Here is a 20,559-nt window from a genome sequence, read left to right as displayed (position 1 = left end):
AGATGCTCCAGTAATGCAGACAGCAAATCTCAGGGGGCACGACTGATCCGAGATCAGTATCAAGTTCATTGTTAACACCTTCCCATTGTTCCTCTGTGCCAGAACTTGCAGAGGCTAGGAAAGGGAGGCGAGCCAAGCAGGCGGCGGTCTGCGGCCGCATTGAAATTCCCTTCAATGAGGCAGAATCAATTTCTCCGGTGAATGTCAAAGATACGAGCTTTATGGGTACAAAACCCGCCGCTGTTAGCCTGCCGAAGAGGGGAACTTAATTCTGTGAAATCCTCTATCTTACTGGGGGGGTGGCATTCAGGTAAGTGTTAACTTTAATGTTATGAAAAAAGTTTTTGACTGTAAAACAGATTCTTTGAACGTGGAGAAGACGAACAGCATAAGAAGTGGAGGAGGAAGTTGAGAATGATAGTATTCTAAGGCAGGGAAGACCATTCTTCATGGAGCATCAGGAGCTCCCTGGGATGGCCTATGTTGACCTCCGAGGCTGCCTGATCACTGGATCACTGGAAGGCAGTTCCTTCATTTCCTTGCTGGAGATCAAGTGGGTCATGGTGCTACATTCAACAGACACTCTACTGAAACAACCACTTTTTGGTGACTGTAGACAAGACTGTGGGTCGCTCCAAAATGGTGAAATGCCCAGACCACGGGTGTTCACACGGGGGTGGGGGGGCGGCCATAGCTGATGCATTTCCATATCGCGTACTGGGTGAGGGTGCCAACCAGACCCCTGTGATACAGGAATGGGGGTTTCATTTTAGTACTGCAGTGGAGACGAGCTTAACAAAATAGTAAAGGCGGGGGGGGTGCTGCTGAGAGAATAAACAGCCACTGAGAGCTGAGAGACAAAACAGAAATAACATCAGTGTTACCCAGACAGTTCCCAGGTTAGCTAGATCGATGTTTTTCAGTCAAATTTGTAGGTAAGACTGAATAATAATAATGATTCAGTACATAACAATTATTATACATTAATAACAATGAATAATAAACTAAATATGGTACGGTACCTCAAGCCGACAAACTTGTAGCTGCACAATGTTTTCATGAGCGTCACAAAGCGGCGTGTTTGTTATTATGAACCATTGTATTTAAACTAAATTTAATCCATCCATCCAGATAAAGTAGCTCACTATTGTTTGTTTAATATCTGGGTGATTCGTGTCACAGTGAAGAACCTTTACCAGCTAAGCCCGAACATAAACACTCATTCTGTTTGCGACAACATAAATGTTTGGATCAAAACTTACACGCCAGGGTGTAATCTATGATTTGATAAATATATATTTAAACGTGTTTGTGTTTCGACTTTTGTGTGTGTGGGGGGGGGGGGCTACATCTGTTGGTCATCAAGATAGTCCTCAGGCAGTGTCGTTAAAAATGTTTATTCTGGCAGTGAATTCTTCACGTTGTATTACAAGCTTATATAAAGCAAATATTTTCCAAACGGGTGCTGGACAGTGACACGCGGGCCGGACACAGACATTAACAACTTGGGCGTCGCGCGGCACGTCCACGCAATAAAAAGCAGGCCACCACCATTTCCCCTTATCTTGTGAAAGTTTATTGATGGTTACTGTTCAGTGGATCATAACTGCATGCACATACAATGACAAGGAGAAATGCCTGGTCACAACACGCTGTTTTAAAGCAGAAATCGTATAGTAAAGTCACAGCAGTGGGTAGGATATTGTTCCTGTTGTGGGGGCGCACGAGGGCATGTGTGACGGGCCAGCTGGCGCTGCTGCCAGCTCGGCCTTTAGCCCCCTTTCTTCAGCTTAATTTTATAAATACAAAAACGAGAGCTGTGACAAACACCTCAACTTAAGTTTACTTGTAAACAGGACAACATGAACAGAATCTTTTTTTTTTTTTTAGCAGATACTCAGACAAGCTGCTGTTTTTTAAGGACATTTACAAAGATCCCCCCCCCCCCCCCCCCCTCCCCCACCACCAGCTTGTGTGTGTAGCGTATTTTACCGAATGACCATTCTTAATATTTATATGCACATTTTTTTCTGTGTCATCAGTTATACATTTCTTGATAATCAGACTGTTTCAAAATGTAAAGGCTTTAAAAAATACAAAAAAGAAATATGGCACTGAAATAATATCTAAAGAAAATTAGGAAAAGCACAGTAAAAAAAAAAATTCAATGTAATATTCCACAAAAAAAACAAACAAAAATAACTGCAGTTCGTGTGTTTGTGCAACACAGTAAGGTCTAAAAATACCAAGCTGACAAAAATACCATGATTATCTCTACATACATGATTGGAATACCTGTAAAATGTTTATAGAAATCTGAATATGATTATCATTTAATTCCATAAAAAATGATACACCTTACTCTAACAACTGCTCTACTAGACTAATTCTAAAACATCATACTGTCGTGTAATTTTATATAACAGAACATATCCACTGCACACTTCAAATAGTATACATAGTTGTATTGTTTTCTTATTTTTTTTTTTAAACCTGGTACAAATAATTCTAGTTTTTTTTTTTTTTACTTTCCTTCTGAAAAACAAAAAGAAAAAATAGAAACAGTGGTTTTGTCGTCTTTTTTTTCTTTCCCATAATATAAAAGTCAGCAATAATATCAATTTATATACTGGAAGCAATATAAAAAGAATACTCTTTAAACGGCCTAAACTAGTGAGGATTTGACTAAAGAACTAGGTTGAACAGTAAAATACTGTCTTGCTGAATATCTTTAGGGGTTTCCTTAGACAGTTTCTATGCAAAAATCTGAATGTACAAGTGTAACACCCCAGGAACGTAACCTTTGGCTTTGAGTGATGAATCAAACAATACAACTAATAAGACTGATACAGTGGTGTCCTCTCGCAGCTGCACTCCCATTGGACCTACGAGCCGCCACTCAGAGCTACCGTCCTTGCCCACCAGCCAATCAGATTTTTAGGCTTTGACATCCATCCCCCATACCACTTCTTATCCCTCTGATCATCCGTAAACACACAGTACATTATCAACTCAGAAACAGAGATAATGTAAAAAAAATAAAATAAAACAATAATAAAAATAAAACATGACCATTGTAGTCACTTACACTTATACAAAATGTGATAATTCCGAACGACTTAATATTTATTATACATAATTAATTTACATGATAACGCACACTTGATTGTGGCCCTAACAATTGGATTTAGATTTTTCTTTTTTAATATCTAGCAGCTTTCTAGATCACCACAGAAACCTCTACAGCCAACAATCTATGTAACCTTTTAAAAATTAAGATGCACAATATTAAAATACACAGAACAAAATATCTGAGGTATAAGATGAAAAATATCTGGTTTTCCTCTCTCTTTAGAGATGCTAAAATGATGCACAACTGCATGTATTGCAATACCCAGGCCTCGGAAAGCTTGTCTTTGTGTCCCCACCCAAAGGTTTTAGTATTTTTTGTGTTTTTTTTTCTCTTATGTTCCCGCTTAGTATGGCGCAAAACGGCTGTATCCCCCTCTGTATATACTAGCCTGTAATGAAGACAAAACGAGGCCCACGTCATCAACATGGCTCCTAGTCTTGGCGTCAGTCAGAGGTGCAAATGCATTCTGAAACAGAGTGACGCAGTGGCGTGTGTTCAGTGGGCAGACGGGCAGCCGCCCCTCCCCCTCCCCCCCCACTGTTCCGCCCTGCAATGCGCACACCGTACATACCCCTGGCGATCAACCCGGGATGCGTCATGCAGCAAGCACACCAAGACATTGCATGCCTGGAGACTGTTTTACTACTTAGAAGGGTATAAGAAAAGAGTTAACGGACAAACTGATGGATCAACACAACGATGAGACTCCACGGAAGTCTGGATCGTAGTGACTCTGACTCTGGATCGTAGTGAGTCTGACTCTGGATCTTAGTGAGTCTGACTCTGGATCTTAGTGAGTCTGACTCTGGATCTTAGTGAGTCTGACTCTGAATCTTAGTGAGTCTGACTCTGGATCGTAGTGAGTCTGACTCTGGATCTTAGTGAGTCTGACTCTGGATCTTAGTGAGTCTGACTCTAGATCTTAGTGAGTCTGACTCTGGATCTTAGTGAGCCACATGGTATAGAATTGACAGCACTGGGAAGGCCAGAAAGAGGAAACATAAAATGCGGTTGTGCTCTCACTTGAAGAGACCTGTGAACACTAAGATCCAGGCCCATGCTTCAACATTTTATGGAAAAATAAACAACGCCTGATACATGCAGCTGAGGCGGTCTGGCTGCCTTATATGCAATGCTGTAGAATGTCATGCATGGAAAGCTCAGCTTAATCAATATACAGTGGAGAAATCCCAGTCTTGGGTCATTATGCATTCCTGGCCTTGTGTCTTTGAGAGGCCCTGTCTTGGGTCATTGATAGTCCTAGTCTTAGGTTTTTGACAGTCCCAGTCTTGGGTCATTAGGTATTCCCGGTCTTATGTTTCTGAGAGTCCCTCTCTTGGGTCATTGAGAGTCCCAGTTTTGGGTCACTGAGAGTCCCTCTCTTGGGTCATTGAAAGTCCCAGTTTTGGGTCATTGAGAGTCCCTCTCTTGGGTCATTGAAAGTCCCAGTTTTGGGTCACTGAGAGTCCCTGTCTTGGGTCATTGAGCGTTTGTCTTAGGTCATTGAGGGTCCATGTTTTAGGTCACTGAGAGTCCCTGTCTTGAGTCATTGAGCGTCCTAGTTTTGGGTCACTGAGAGTTTGTCTTAGCTCATTGAGAGTCGCAGTTTTGGGTCACTGAGAGTTTGTCTTGGGTCATTGAGAGTCACAAGTCTTGGGTCTTTGACAGGTCTTACTGGGACTTATTCTTGTAATTTTTTTTCACTGCGCTCTCTGTCTCGTTTCTGTTGCCACTGCACCACTTAGGTGATAGATTTAATTATCAAAATGACTAATTATTCCATTAAAGGGAGCGATCAGCTAGGTGATACTCACAAAATTAGAAATATAATAACTAACATGCACTACTTTGCCAAGAAATTAAGGCATTTATCACATTTACTGGGAGGATTAATGCAGCACTTCAGCTGCCGTTAGCGAAGGAGACAAATTCAATTAAGTTAAAGTGAGGAGACGTCAGCTGTGATAAAATCCATGCAGCAGGGAGGGGGAGGAGTGGGAGAGGAGAGCGTGCAAAAAGGAAGAGGAGTGAGAGAACAGGGCAACGAGAGGGGAGGGGGGCGTGTCAGCAACTCACCATGGCACCAACGCTGTAGGTGGCTGCTGGAGCAAGTGTGTGGTGGTAGGGATCGGTAGCATAAACTCGTCCGTAACTGGGGGGTGGGGGGGAGATGGAGACAGAGACAGATGGAGAAGGGAAAGGGGGATGGAGAGAGAGGGAGAGGGGGGTGGAGAGAAAGGGAGAGAGGGAGGTATGCATTAGCAGCTCAATTGGAATTTTCCTTCCACAATCAGAGAGAGACTGTAACACAGACAAGAGGTCAACCACATACAGAACTAACTGCGGGGAGAGAGAACGCAGCAGGGACAGGAAGTGTGTCCTACCGATTCGCTGCTCTCCTTTAGCTCTTTTTGTTCTTTGTCACCATTTTTATTTGTCTATGTGGTGCTTTTTCAGGACTTCCGTCCAGCCTAAGTGAAATTTAACTCAGCTCAACTTTATGTGTATGAGTGTGTGTGTGACACAGAGAGAGAGAGAGAGAGAGAGCGAGAGACAGACAGACACACACAGAGCAAGCAATGCGGTCGATGGGTGTTCTGGCCAGAATATACAGAAACAAGGAGAAACAAAAAAGAGGGAAATATCGGTCATTGTTCAGGAAAAAATGGATGAGTCTGAGCTGCCCAAACACTGACAAAATAACCAGAATACGCGCTGACCCAGAAGACAGCGATTCTAAGGTGGCAAGGAGGGGGGGTTTAATACAGTGAAGTGTTTCATAGAAAAGAATATTAATCCTTTGTCATGTGTAACAGGTCGGGGCTGGCTGGAAGACATCAGCGCTTAACCCTCTCTAACGTCACAGCTGCGGCTCTACTTTAACCCTGACGGCACCCGAGGGGCTCATGACGATGATCACGGATGGCCGAGTGATTCTCTGCGGCAATAAAGAACCTTAACATGCTTGAGGTCTGCATTTCTGCGTCGATATAAGCAGGTCCTCGCTCTTACAAATAGGGAATGAATAATGTTATGATACTAGTTTACTGTTTCCTTGGTTAAAAAGTAGCACTCCTGCGCTGGTTACAAACAAACTACAAACTAAAAAAAGTAGCACTCCAGTGCTGGATACAAACAAACTACAAAAAGTAGCACTCCTGCGCTGGTTACAAACAAACTACAAAAAGTAGCACTCCTGCGCTGGTTACAAACAAACTACAAAAAGTAGCACTCCTGCGCTGGATACAAACAAACTACAAAAAGTAGCACTCCTGCGCTGGTCACAAACAAACTACAAACTACAAAAAGTAGCACTCCTGCGCTGGATACAAACAAACTACAAAAAGTAGCACTCCTGCGCTGGTTACAAACAAACTACAAAAAGTAGCACTCCTGCGCTGGTTACAAACAAACTACAAAAAGTAGCACTCCTGCGCTGGTTACAAACAAACTACAAAAAGTAGCACTCCTGCGCTGGTTACAAACAAACCACAAAACAAACATCAGCATCTGCCTTTCACAAAGTCAGATTTCACCCAAGCTTTGAAAAACACCATTCAGGGCTCAAATTCAGAGGACAGCAGGAAAGATATCTTGCAAAAACTTTCCAGAAGACCATGTTCAGATCATTTGCCAACTCAGATTTTATTAGCTGGCTGATTCCAGACTACATTGTATTTTAGTGCCTTAGATTAAGTTACGTTTTGATATAGTGTTTCTCCTCTGTAAAGGTGTGAGGGAAGCAAGCTGGCTTGTATCCATATCCATTCTCCTAGAGAATGACATCAGTACAGAAATCAGCCCACTGCCACAGCTGCATCGGTGTCATCAGAGGGTGTGGCGGCAACCGGAAGGTGCCTGTAGCTCAACATGAAGAGCATTGTACTAACAACATGAAGGTCACGGGTTTGAATCCCAGGTAGTGCACACATAAACTATAACCATTCCCTCTACTTTCAGTTGCTACGAATCAAAGTATCAAATAAACATAAATTACAAGAGAGAATGTCACTTAATCTATACCTCACTAGGGAAAAGTACAAATTGACACATCACAAATAATGAAATTCCCTTCAGATTAAAGCTTTGTGATCTTGCGATATTAATTCATATCGTAATACATACACAGGAAGCTAGTTTATACGACACTTAAAGAATGTCCTGACATTCGCAAGCGGCAGCTGCCCTTTTTCATGAAAGCAAAGTGTTTTCCAATCTAAAGATGAAACGGTACGTCCTGCCTGCATCACATGATGCAAAGTCTGCAGGTCCTGAAACTGCACACAACATATGTGGGTTTTCCAGCAACACACATCGTTTTATCAGAAGGTTATTCCCCCCATCACAGGGTCCCCCCCATCGCATTACTGCGAGCCCCCCCAGCATACGCCTGTAACCTACCCTCATCATACGGTGACCCCCCCCCCCCCCACCACCAGTATATGTCTGTAACCTATACCTATTGTAGAGTGATCCTCCCCCCCATCGTATGCCTGTGACATACCCCCAATGTAGGTTGACCCCCCCCCCATCGTATGCCTGTGACATACCCCCAATGTAGGTTGACCCCCCCCCATCGTATGCCTGTGACATACCCCCAACGTAGGCTGACCTCCCCCCCATCGTATGCCTGCGACCTACCCCAATCATAGGGTGACCCCCCCCCCCCATCGTATGCCTGTGACATACCCCCAACGTAGGCTGACCCTCTCCTATCACATGCCTTCACTGTCGCTGCAGGGGGTCTGAGTCTGGTGCATGGGGCTTCAGCTCAGTTTGCAGCAACAGCTCCCTCTGGAGTTTGTGCTTCCAGAACCAGCAGTGCTAAGGAGTGACCTATCACACCATGTCCGGCCCAACGCTGCACAACGACTCCCAAACAGGAGTCACTAACAGCTTTACAAGTCTGTAACAATTAAATGTTAACTACCATCCACATACTATTTCATTTTTAATACTTTCATCCTCCATTCATCCATCCACCTCTCCATCCGTCCATCTTAATACTATTTATCTTGGTCAGGGTCATGAGGTCATACCTAATACCTAAATAAAAACAACCCAAGCTACCAAAATAAACAGTAATAAAGGCAAACACTTTTAAGCTTCTCCAACGTAAACAAATTGGATGGGCCTGCCCTTCGCTGCACGGTACCGCTGTTAGGGGAAGCTGGATTTTCCGGTGTGGTCTCCTGGCGACTGACTGACAGACGGCTTAGTGATCCCAGAAGTTCATGTGATAAATGGTTTATCGCTTCTTTTGGGCCTTCCCTGGGTTTTGGACCAGATAAGAGCCAATCAGAGCACAGGGCATTGCTTATAAATGACCTACTTTACATATTTACTGGCTCTTGATTAAGAAGTTAATCCACAGTAGATTAGTTTGGTCATTGTTATGCACTGTACAGCCAGTACCTGGGTATACGCTGTTTGATTTGTACTATCTCTGTTTGCACGGCTACTTTAATGAGTGTTAAGGGCGCCTGGAGATCAGACGGCGAGCTGGTAAACCCTACTGTTAGAGAGGTCTAGAAAGGCTCCCAAGGTTAGCCCCCACCCAGGCAAGGCGGGCCCTTCTGCCCACTATTAACACAGCTGTCTCTGACAAAATAAGCTAACCTGCACAGCAGTGATGTTTACTGAGTGTTTGAAAGGCTTTTCGTTCGACCTTACGATCCGCTGAGAGGAAGAAGGTTCGTCGCAAGGTCAACACAGACCCATGAACCTGCAGCGCTCCAGACGTTTGTCTTAGCGACAAACGCTAACATTTACACAGTAAACGGAGCAGGGCCTTCAGGGCCTAAGATTAAGGTAAAAGCAGTGGGTATGGTATCTTTAAGGGAAAGAAAGTGTTTATTTCCAAATCCCCCTATGTCCCCAAACCCAGAAAAAAATACTACAGGCTGAATTAGTCAGTGAGTCATAGAATCGCAAAGTGTCCACAAACACCGAACTTCACATCCTTTAAAGCTATTCATTTATTTGTTTGTTTATTTTACAAAAACGGAGTGCAACTCAATTACAACATGCATTATAGAAGTTTTTAAAATTGTGTAATAATAAGTCATCTTCATTTTCAAAAAAGAAATGAGATGTGTTTAAAACGCATTACTGCAAATCCGAAACTTTATACTGGCTCATTTAGTAAAAAATTCAGTTACAGTTCAAATAAAGGCATTTCTTAGAATATATGGATATATATCATTCGAGCTTTAGTGTAAGTTTTTGATTAGTTAGATTAATTTATACAGCGGAAACTGCTTATAGTGATCACGTCCGTCGGGGTGAAATTAATCATTATAAGCAGATGATCATTATAACCGATTATTTTCTTCTGCTTTATGCCTCAGGCAGATTACCGTCTAACTGACATTGGTATAATTATTACATGAATATAAGGTAATAAAATGGACATTGTTGCTATTTGCTTAATTTTATTGACGATTTTAAAATACAGTACAGCTGTTTGAAACGCTTTTCAAATTACAGTACTGTACAAATTAATTAAAAATACTGAACTGAGTATATTTCAAATACACTATAATATAGTACAGTACTGTACGTAATATTCAATTAAATTTTATTTATACAGAGCATTTTCAAAATGTTACATTGTCTCAAAGCACTAATTGTAGTTTTGTTGCTGTGTCTCGGTCGTTTTTTGGCGGTTTATCATAAGCTTTCATGAGACTATATTTGTAATTGAGAGAAAATTACTTTCTTTTTCCCCGTCATGATTTCGGCGCACGCAGCATTAGCCTCAGGTAGCTATCCAGAAGCGGATGGGTTAATGCAAGGCAAAGTAGGGCAATTAAAGTATAAAATAAAAAAAAAGAATTATCGCAGTTTAATTTTTTTTCCCAAATGTCGCCATGTTTAAAAAGACCTTAAATGAACACTGTAAGCGGAGTGCTTGATTACTACAAGCGAATTATTTGAACAGTATTTGTACCGGAATGATTCTGTCTAAAGCTTTTTGAACCATATAAATGGGTGATCACTATAACTATGATCAGTAAAAGCAGTTTCCACTGTATTTAATATGTAAAACATTTCAAAAATGCATGGTCATCTTATGAGAAGTGAGTGAGAACAGACTCTTGACAAGGAGGCAACATGGAAACCCACACTGCAGATATCGGGCCGATTTATCTCAAAACAATCGTCAAGCATATCCAGCACCTAGTAGTGGCCTGCCCAGGGCATCATGGGAGATGGGAGGTGGGCAAGTGTACCAATTAATCTTAAAATGTGCAATTATCTCTCAGGTTCCCCGAGACCTTGGGTCAAACCTCTGATTAAACATCAGAACGTCACCAAAAGCGAGCTTGTGAGACATCGGCTTTAAAGCAGCGTGGATCAGGCTGAGTCAGCAAAATCACGAGGAACGGCAACAGGAGCAGCACTGGCACTGGTGGTGAGGCTCAGTCAGAAAATGGGGGGCGTGGCCACACAACCAGCCACCTTCATCATTAACCGTAACAAAATAAAAGCAGAAATAAACAGAGGCAGGATTAATACAAGTCCCCCCCCCAACTTGCTGTGCCTGTGTGTTTATTTCCTCATTTAAGGACAGGTGGCCTGTCCACGAAGTGGGATGAATGGATAATGGACAGACTGTGGATGGATGCACTAGAAAAACAGCGTTCAGAGACAAAACGGAAAGTAATACTGGCTTTTTGAGGGGTAAGAATAATAAGAAAGCTGCTCACAGACTGTTAGGAGAAGCTCTCGCGTTGGGTGCATCACCAAAACAAACTAAACGAAAAAAAAAACTGATAAATCATAATAAACAAATGCAGAATCCCGAGTGGATGCAGCAGGAGAGTGGGAAGGGGGGGGGGTGATTTGTTCATTTCGTTTGTTTATTTTACCTGAAGAGGTGTTACAAGACATTTCATCTGCTGCAACGAAGACGAAATGATTTCTGCAAGAGAAGATAAAATTCACAATACCGCTAGCTGTCTGAGGATTGATAGAGGGGCGTGGTCGACGGTCAATAGACTTCAAATCATAAGCAGCCCCCACACACACGAAGGGCCGTCCACGCTTAGATATGGAGCAACGACATGCGGCACTGGAATACTCATATGGAGGGAAACGAAGAACGGAAAAGAAAGGAAGAAAAAAAAAAAAACGACAATAAGCAATAAAACAAACAGCTTTGCACAGAACACATGACCGGGGCCGGGTTCCTCCCTGGGAGACAGGGGCCGATTCACCAGCTAAAAGAGCTTCTCTCACCAGCAGTCCCAAGTCCAGAGGTCCGTTCAGGCCTGCAGAACATGTGCAGGAAGGTGTCTGCACATCTTGACAAGGGGAGCCTGTGATTTTACTGCTTGCCCCCGCAGAGCTGACTCAATCTCTGCTTCTTTCTCTCATCATTGATAAAGTTTGCAGAGCAGTAAACGATGGACAAGCTTCCTATTAGTTTATACTTTGACAGGGTGTAGGAGACATAATCGACTAGCACAGCCGCACAGCTGCGTGGTCATGCGTGTGAATGTGAATCTATCGACGACTCTGAAGTCAGGAAGCCTGCAGGTGGGCGTTTTTTCTGAATTTTTACGTTTCTACAGGGTCAGAGTGGGGGTGGGGGTCTAACATTGAATTCCAGGCACACAATTGATCGCTCCAATCCCAATTAGACGGTGATTTAGCCGTTCAGTTTGGTGCAGAGCGTCGACCCCGGTGAAGCTTTCATACTGAATCGGCCCCCTTGGTGGCGCTATGCCGATCACCGCCCGTAGCGTGACGGGTACCCCGCCGCACGAAGACACATCGTCACCACGGAAACACAATACCGTGTGATACCAACATGCACTTCCTAGAGCACAGACTATGGCGTCAATGCACAGACGAACCCATGCACCGCAGAGAGCATGCTCACTGTCACGGCTTCATGGAAGGGGAACTGGCAACAGACAGAAAGACCCTCCAGGGACCTTCGGAAGAGCCAGCGGACGGGGGCCACGGGCCGAGCGAGTGCCTCCTTACGGGAAGGGGGGGGGCATGCATGTGGTGGGACAACACTGAAATGAATAAGCGCGTCAGCCTCACTTTCTTTGTACATATATCGATGCCCCTGCTCTCCATTTCTATTGTGCTATTTTACGGCCTTATTTTGATTGCTGTTTTATTTTAGTCATATTATCTTTTTATAATATTCTGCTTTTCTTTGCATTACCTCCTTTTGTGCACGATCTTGGAAACAGGCAGAAAGGCATTTCACTATGCAGTGTATGTTTGTGTGCGCGATAAATATAACTTAAAAGCTACACATAAGCTCTGTGTTCAGATTTCTATGTTCCTGTGAGAAAGTTTTTAAATACTGAAGTTAATGTTCCATGTAGTACTTTTAATGGAGGATAAGCAATGTAAACATTGGGGAGTGCAGGTTATTGTTCTTACAAACCAGTGATTGCAACAATGACATCACTATGCATGATTATTTAGTTTGTTCATTTGTGTTGCAACTTAAAACTGATGGTGTCTGTCTTGCCCTTGCCCTTAACTGAAAGGTGTGCTGCTTGGGTACTCTGCGCCTGTCATACGGTCATGTGACACGGGCGAGATCCGCCCCTTAGCGGTTAGCAGGCCAGAAAATACAGATTAACGGTAAATTTTGTCATTTCGATCTGCCTGCAAGGCTTGCCTGTCATAAGAGAGGTCAGGGTAAAGTAAGGCTTTCTCTTCTCTATAAATTAAATGTCATTAAAATGTAAAGGTTTTTCTCCTGTCGAGAGACTTATAGACGTGAATTTAAACAGGTTTTCTAACAGCTACAGCAAAGCGACCAGCCTGCTGCCATGATGATTTGGACATGGATATCAGCTCGGCAACACAGACCGCCAGTAGCAGGAGCCCAAGACGATGCTTTACGGCACTGTCAGCTGACTGGCAGCCCCTGCATTCTCTGCTCCGCCTGCTAGGGGGAGACACTTGCTCTCGCACCCACAGCCTACAGCTTCCATTAAGGCTACTACACACAGGAACCCCGTTACTGTGCCCATCCAGCGTTGTGTGGCGATGGCTGATCAGGGGACAAGGACAGGGAAGAGGTCAGCTAGCTGATCTTCCTGGGGCGTGACAAATAATGGACGTTCATAAATAAATCCTGGGAGGGTGACGATGGCCGAAACAGAATGAGACGCGATTATATTAGTACAGGCATCATGTTAGGAAACACTGTGTTCGAACCCTGGCTAAAAGGGGAAGCAAAAGTCATGAGCGAATCTGGCCCAACCAAACCCAGCTCAGCCCAGCTGGTATCACATGAGAACTGAAGGAGGCTATATTCTGGTCCAAAACCCCAAGAAGTACATAATACAATAAAAAAAGGACTAACACAAGGTCACAGCACTGAATGTGTGGTGTTGAGCAGAAGTCTAATTAATACGATGTCGGAAATGGAAAATTACTGTATTGATTATTAAAACAAATTGCTTCTTTCACAGGTGTGTGAGGAATTTTAAGTTTGGGTGAAATTTAATACCACAAGCAGAAAAAAAAAAATCAATAGGCTCTCCTTGACTTATATAAATATTTTTCAGCTGACATCACTGATGAGACGCCCAGTGTGTGCCAGACCTGCTCATTCACAGCGTCTAAGAACGCTGCTTAACATAATGAAGATTCTGCTTCATCCCCACGGGCACCACGGAGGGACAGGAGAGAAGCCCAGAGGAGATCCTTAGAATGGCATAAATAACTCGGAAATCTGGGGAAAAGCACATTGGCTGATATTGACTGATAGCTCTGAGTGGCAGAGCACGTCAGCCAGGTCCAGCTGAGGGTGGCAGGGGAATCAGCAGGGATCTGACTCCAGTTTCACAGGTTCTGTCATGTGCCTGTGAGCTACTTGCCTTACTCCTCATCCTGGTTCTTAGCCCGCTCACATAGTGTAATCTGATTGGCAGCTCAAAAAGAGGGTGGAGTGAGCAGACACGTGAAACAGCGGCAAAGTTTTCCTGCTGGCTGGCGAGACATTAGGCAGCCAAATTCAGATACTGAACGGTAAGCTAGAGAAAAACCTGGGTGATAATAGCTGGCGAAGTTAGCAAAAATCTGAATACCTAAAATAATATTAACATTACGGAATGTTATAGTTTAGATATGTATCTTTCGAAGACTTTGAATACATTTAAAAATATTCAGTGATGGTATGTTTTATTCGCGGGATAAAAAGCACTGATAAACAGCAAGAAACTGAAAAAAAACCAGCATGCTGGAAAAAACGTATAGATATCGAGGCCAAATGTGCATCGGTCTAAAACTGGCGAGAAAAATAAAACAAAAGTCGACAAAAGCTGAGGGGGAAAAAAAACAGTGTGAATGCCGGACTGTAAAGCACTAACAAACGGCGTCATCCTGAAGCCGACGTACAAACAAGCCTCTGACCCACAATCTGGCCACAAAAACAGCACTTCCGAAATTCATCTGACAATGTGCCCCCTACTTCAAAGGACAGACTAACCGTGTACCTTCGCCGTCCAGTCATCGGGGGACGGCCCGACTTCCCGAAAACAGAACCTGCTGCCATAGCGCCCGTCAGCCGACATTTGGACGAGTCCTTAACAGTCTCCATGCAGGATATCGAGGTGGCATGCATGCTAACAGCCAGGGAAACCCAACGACCCACAAGTGACCTCGCATGCACAGGGGGTGGGGGTGGAGCGCAGTAACCGGGGGGGAGACGGAAACTGAGAGCAGGCGTGACCCGTTCCTAAGTCTTAGCGCTTGCAAACAAGCCCAGCAACAGCCCAGGCAAGGCATGGTGTGGCAGCTCATTGGGCCGGTCGTGCAACCTGAACCCGGCTTTGTGTCCCTGTGACCGAGCGAGTGGCTGCCTGCATCACACGGCACCCAGCGCACTGCCTACAAATCGTCCAGCCAACCCCTCGCAGGGGACAATCTGGGGTTCGGGTAGGACACTCGTCGGGGTGTCGCCGCACCTTTCACTGGAGAGGCTGGTGTCCCTCATGGAGACTCAGTTATAACTCAACAAAAGGGTTTGTTTCCACCAAATAAAGATGAATAAAGGGCAGACATTTTGGACAATTAAAAAAAAAATGGTCCTTAATTGAGCACTGGACTGCAATAAACATGTAAACAAGTTGCTGAACATTATTGACTATCGTCTAAAGTTAATGAATGTTTTGAGAATATGACAAAAATGGAAAAGAAGCAGACTTACGAAAAGAAAAGCATGAAATAAAGTGAATAATTTCAGTGGATCCCTGCTAATTAAGCTGAATGTGAATAGAGGAGTACAATTTGCCAATTTGCCTTGCAGCAAGTACAGAGAACATAGGACTGGTGGTTTAGAAACCATATTAACAGAATATAATACATTACTGAGCACTTTAAATGTTTAAAGAGTCATAATGTATCACAATTAAATATGCAATGTGTGAATCTAAATTTAAAATTAACTTTTACTTCTTCTTCTACATATTTAACCAAACTCATTACTGAGTTATTCTTTTTTTATTAGGGCAATATATGTATTTTTTTAACCATAATATATCTTATTTTCTAGAATGAATTAGTAAGACTATATCTGAAAAATAATAATTACATTTACAAAAAGTAATGCCGTCAAAGGGAAAGAATTTCCATGCCTGTGAATTTGTACAGCATCGGTGTCAGAGATTGGTCAGGACACTGCAGCCATTGCATATGGGCCCTCACTGGCTAAGAGAAGTGGAATGTCAATGACGTCCTCCAATTGGCTACACTCTTTTAAACCCTAGAATTCCATTGGCTGGAAATTCTCCCTGGGTGTGAGCTGGGCAGTAGAAAGAGATGACATGGATGAGGTAAGGCCCGCCCCTTAGGCTTACAGCTATGGGGAGGGCATTTCCTCCCTGGGTGTGGATTTGACTCATTGGTACAAACATGTGGGAGCGTGTCGGGTATATGCAGCTCTGGCTGCAAAATGGACCCCCCGACCCCACCACCCCCCTCCCCCGCTGGAGCCTAAACGTCTTATTACTTTATCTACAGGAGTGTGGAGTCCGTTCCACTACATTTTCCAGCTGCAACTGCCCCTTTGTTCCGGCGGCTTCCCGTCTGCCAATTACAACCAGGGTGACATCTTGGCTGATTTAATCCGCCAATTATTGCCCTGCTCTCATGACGGTCTCTGTCTAGATCGAGAGATGGCGTCCTGCCGATAAAGCAGCTTGGCCATAGGGGCGCGGAGACGGGAAGCGGGCCGGGTGGGGGCACTGTGGCGGGGGTGAGGCGGGTGCGACGGGGAGGGAGGGGGGCATTTCTTACCTGTCGCTGTAGGCAGCAGCAGTGGCAGCAGCAGGCTGGGCATATCTGTACGCAGTGTAACCACCCTGAAACCACGCACACACACACACACACACACACGCATGTTTGCTCTGCCCTGTGATGACCAGCCTCCTCCCCACCCCCAACCCCACCCAGCAGCGTAACAATCCCCCTGTGGCTTTCAGTACTCCTGGGAGGGGCGGGGGGGGGAGGGATCACCCCCTACATAACAAGCCCTTGTTTCTAAATGCCCAAACATCATTCACAATAACAGAAAGTGGATGTGGTGGCGCCCCCTCCTGTTGGGGAAGGTGTACATCGGCGGCAGTGCTACACTGCGGCAATTACATCCAGCTGCCAGCGGCAGCATATGCCGGCCTGGGAGGTGCTGAGAGCCTGGGCTGCTTGTTACGCCACCGCCCCACAACACTGTAATCACACTGGCACATTTGTTAAAGGTGTTAAGGAAATTCTGAATTAATTATGCAAATCTCATTACGGGGGAAACAGTTGGCTAATTTTATCATGCGCAACAGTCACGTCAGCTGCTCAATTAAGCAGACGGGACAAACGAGGCCGGCCGGCGAGCGGGGGTAGGGGCCGCTGTGCCTAGCCTATCAGATGGGGGTAGGCTGTGGTCCCGCAGACCAGGGGAGGCGGAGTCTCGGCACATCAGATCAACAAACAGGCCGCTCTCGCTATGGGATGGTTTGGCCTGCGGTCGAGGCTCCCGAAGCCCTCAGGAACGCACCCCTGTCCTGTTCAAGATCATTTAAACCCTGAGAATGATTCACCTGAAGACTCGGTGGGGCACAGTGGGAGGCGGCAGTGCCACCTGCCACACGACTCCTCACACGTCTGCACCTACGCGCCTGCGTGACCGCAATAAACTCTACGGGGGGATCTATGCTGTCCGTCGACAGCAGGCGGCAGACCGTGAAAGCCATATGTCTGGACCTGGCGCGATTTAATTACAATGTTTCGCTGTTTTTTTTAATTATCAAAGCGAATCAGTTTAGCCTTGTGGTCCAATGGCGAAATTATCTTCACCTCGAGCAGCCTGGCCTCCGAATGCTAGTGTTTCATCAGGACGAGGTGAGACCTATTTGCGAATCCTGATCAAGGTTTAAAACGCCAACGTGCGTCTCATAGACATGCCTTTCGCGGTCTCCTCCTCTTCTGGAAACGAGGCAACTGGAAGAGGTGAAAAGCCACTCTCTACGCGTGATGTCGAGCCAAGACGGCCGCAAGCTGCCGGCTGGCGATCCAGTCCCAGAAGAACTGAGTCCGGCACCCCACCAAGAAGGCAACGGACCTGGGACGGCTCCTCTCAGATCGACAGTGCTGAGATTTCAGCACGTTAATATCTATACATATTCATAAATGATATATATCAATACCATCCTCTGTACGGAAGCTGAGGCTGGGAACAGACACATCCTCCATTTCCAGCAACAGAGAGTTTTGTCTGGTGCCATGGAAGCTCCCCCCATATAGAAAACACCATCAGCGTCATGCTGTAGATCCCCCCCCATCTGTCCCCAGGCTCCAGAACCGCAAGTGCCTGAATGTGTATCTGCCATAACTCAATTTCCCCAACCTCATCAAAAATTTACCACGTTTACTTTGATGGGGCCCCGCTCAAAAACGTAAATGCGGCTCTCTGGATGCTACCAGTGAATATGCACCGTCTGTGTCGGCGATCGGTCTTGCCGTGCACAGTGGGCAACCCGGCGCTAATGGCAGGATGGGGCGCGTCTCCCGCAGATCCGTCACCTAGCACCACGTGAGTCCGGTCACTCTCTGGCTCGTCCAATCACGCGCCAGGCACCCACGGGTTATGTGGCATTTTGAAGTCGCCGGACTTCAAAATGTTTCCAAGAGCCCGTCCAATTCCGGGAGCGTCCCACAGATGTCCCCTTTGCGGCCGGTGAGTCTGCGGGGGGCACCGCGAGAACAGCCAAAGCCTTCATCTTCAACGCTCTGGCACTGTGGGATCATCACCGCGCTTTAAACCCTGAGTCTGTCACACAGACTGGGGCCTGGGGGTCTGGGGGCCTGGGGGTCTGGGGGCCTGGGGGCCTGGGGGTCTGGGGGCCTGGGGGCCTGGGGGCCTGGGGGCCTGGGGGCCTGGGGGCCTGCTCCCACTGTACTTCAAATCCTCTCCTTCTGCTGGGCTCCAGTATAAACACTCACTACAGGTTACGCTCCAAAATCAAACTGATGATCAGCGCAGTGAAGTTCAACTTTCAAGGAGCCCAAGACGCTACGTGACCCTTACCATCATAGGGTGGCCAGGAGAGCACGTGCTGCTCCAGGGTCTTACGACTATCTGAGCGTCAAGATCACCAAGGCATGTCTCAGGTCACAGGTGTAGCTCTGTCATTGCCGCTGCAAAGCTGCCCGACCAGTAGCAGAGCTTTCTGCTACAGAACAAATGTTCCAAAAAGCACCTGCCTCTCATTCTTGCATATTTGAGCCGGCAGTCACTATTTCTTAACCTATCTTTAACATATGTATGACTGGTGATGTTATGACCAGTTAAAATGCATTTATCGAGGACCACAACAGGCAAAGTCCAAAGTCGGACATCCTGCCAAATGGTACCCGGTAAGAGAAAGGCAAGTGGCTGGGCTCAAGGCTGCTGACTGAAAGCGCAGCTCCCGGACGGGAACCGGAAAGCGAGGCCAAAATACAGAAACGAAGCAGCCGCAATCCAAAAACGAAGTGGCAGTCTCACGGCACATGGCGGTGCGAATCCGGCTAACCCAGAAGACAAACCTGGAAACAAGACGCCAGCTAACCAAGACCTTAACACTCTTGACAAGACCTCTGGTACGGAAACCCGCAAATCAGGAAACAAGGCATTAGCAAACAGAACGGCAGTGGCGGGATGCCGGGAAACCACTAGCAGACTAAACCCAGAGACTCCAAAAGGAACATTCATGCTCAGAGTGACCATGAGCCTGACCCCAAGGAAAGGTGTCTGCTCTAACTACGACCCAGGGACCTGGCTCCAGTTCATGATTAACAGCAGCACGGGTGTAGCGGATAACTTATTAATATTTGACTAGAAAGATGCCGTGAGTTAAGGTACTTTGTGCAATAATAAAATCCAGAGGGTGGCGTTTCTGTGCTAAAATAAATGGAGATTTAACACTTACAGTAAATTTAAGGACACAGAAACTGTAGATACCAGTTTGCAAATTTTAAAGGGTTGGGAGGTAGGTGTGGGAAGGAGGGTGAGGTGCAGGGGTAGGCGTGGTGTGTGGGGGGGGGGGGTAAACAGCATGCACATCAAGTCATACTTACATAAATATCTGCACCATAAAATCCATCCTGGTATACAACACTGCAGAGATGCAAACACACGCACACGCACACACACGCACGCACACACACACACGCAAAAACAAAACAAAAACATCCATATTAGTGCATGTCCACATGCAAGCGTCACCAACCCCTGCATCGCCGAGGTTAGTTCAACACACAGAACAGCAGAAACCAAACACAGGAAGGACTTGGCAAGCAAGCCTCGTTTGGCGAGGATAAGGAGGCTAGTGGGTCCCTGCTTTAATCTGCTAAACGGCTCATCCTCCAGCTCGAGTGCAACCCCATTTCCGTTTTAGTAATGCCTACAGATTTCTGGGGGGATTTTATGGGGGAATACTGCAGGACTTCCATCCTGCGCCCCCGAACACACTCATGCGTGTCAGCACTCTCTGAACCTAAGGGAAAGGCCTGCGCCCCCTCCCCGATAAATCCACACTGATGCGGTGAAAAGCCTGGGTCGCAGCCCAGATGTTTCGACGGCCGGTACAGCGCAGAAATGGAGATCACAGGCCCATGGACGGCTGAGTAAGCTGCCGTGCTCTCACAGTGCACACTGGCTCACACCTACGTGTGCCCATACACGGCACCGAGGAGCGTGACACCGACTCATGCGTGGGATTCAGTTTACATCCATTTTTTTTAACTGTATGAATAACACAACACCCCTCATAAGGCTACAGGACTCGCAGGAGATGGACATGTTTGCTTGTGCTCCCCTCCATAACAGTTTTAAATGCCACGTCACAATCTGGCAAATGTGATTTATGACTGCGGAGTATGTGGCCCTAACTATGATTAGTGATCGC

The 20,559-nt window shown here is 45.7% G+C and overlaps 1 protein-coding gene across 11 annotated transcripts in view; it reads right to left on the bottom strand.

Annotated features, from left to right (window-relative positions):
- Positions 1-1,945: 1,945 nt before the first annotated feature.
- rbfox1 (RNA binding fox-1 homolog 1) overlaps positions 1,946-20,559 on the bottom strand; it is a 178,011-nt gene continuing 159,397 nt past the window's right edge. For 8 of the 11 annotated variants that reach the window (XM_048990438.1, XM_048990439.1, XM_048990441.1 and 5 more), the window contains 4 exons: positions 19,730-19,769; positions 16,418-16,482; positions 5,210-5,285; positions 1,946-3,599 (listed from right to left, as the gene is read on the bottom strand). In XM_048990438.1, coding sequence (XP_048846395.1) covers positions 3,477-3,599; positions 5,210-5,285; positions 16,418-16,482; positions 19,730-19,769 — 304 coding nt within the window. In that variant the 3' untranslated portion in view covers positions 1,946-3,476. Of the gene's footprint in view, positions 3,600-5,209; positions 5,286-11,007; positions 11,061-16,417; positions 16,483-19,729; positions 19,770-20,559 lie in introns of all 11 variants that reach the window. The other 3 variants (XM_048990434.1, XM_048990435.1, XM_048990437.1) reach the window with 3 other exon arrangements.

Source organism: Brienomyrus brachyistius, chromosome 22 (genome assembly GCF_023856365.1).
Source record: "Brienomyrus brachyistius isolate T26 chromosome 22, BBRACH_0.4, whole genome shotgun sequence".
In the NCBI taxonomy this organism is placed as follows: domain Eukaryota; kingdom Metazoa; phylum Chordata; class Actinopteri; order Osteoglossiformes; family Mormyridae; genus Brienomyrus; species Brienomyrus brachyistius.
Note: the sequence above shows the minus strand (reverse complement) of the source record. Positions and strands in the feature narration are given on the sequence as shown.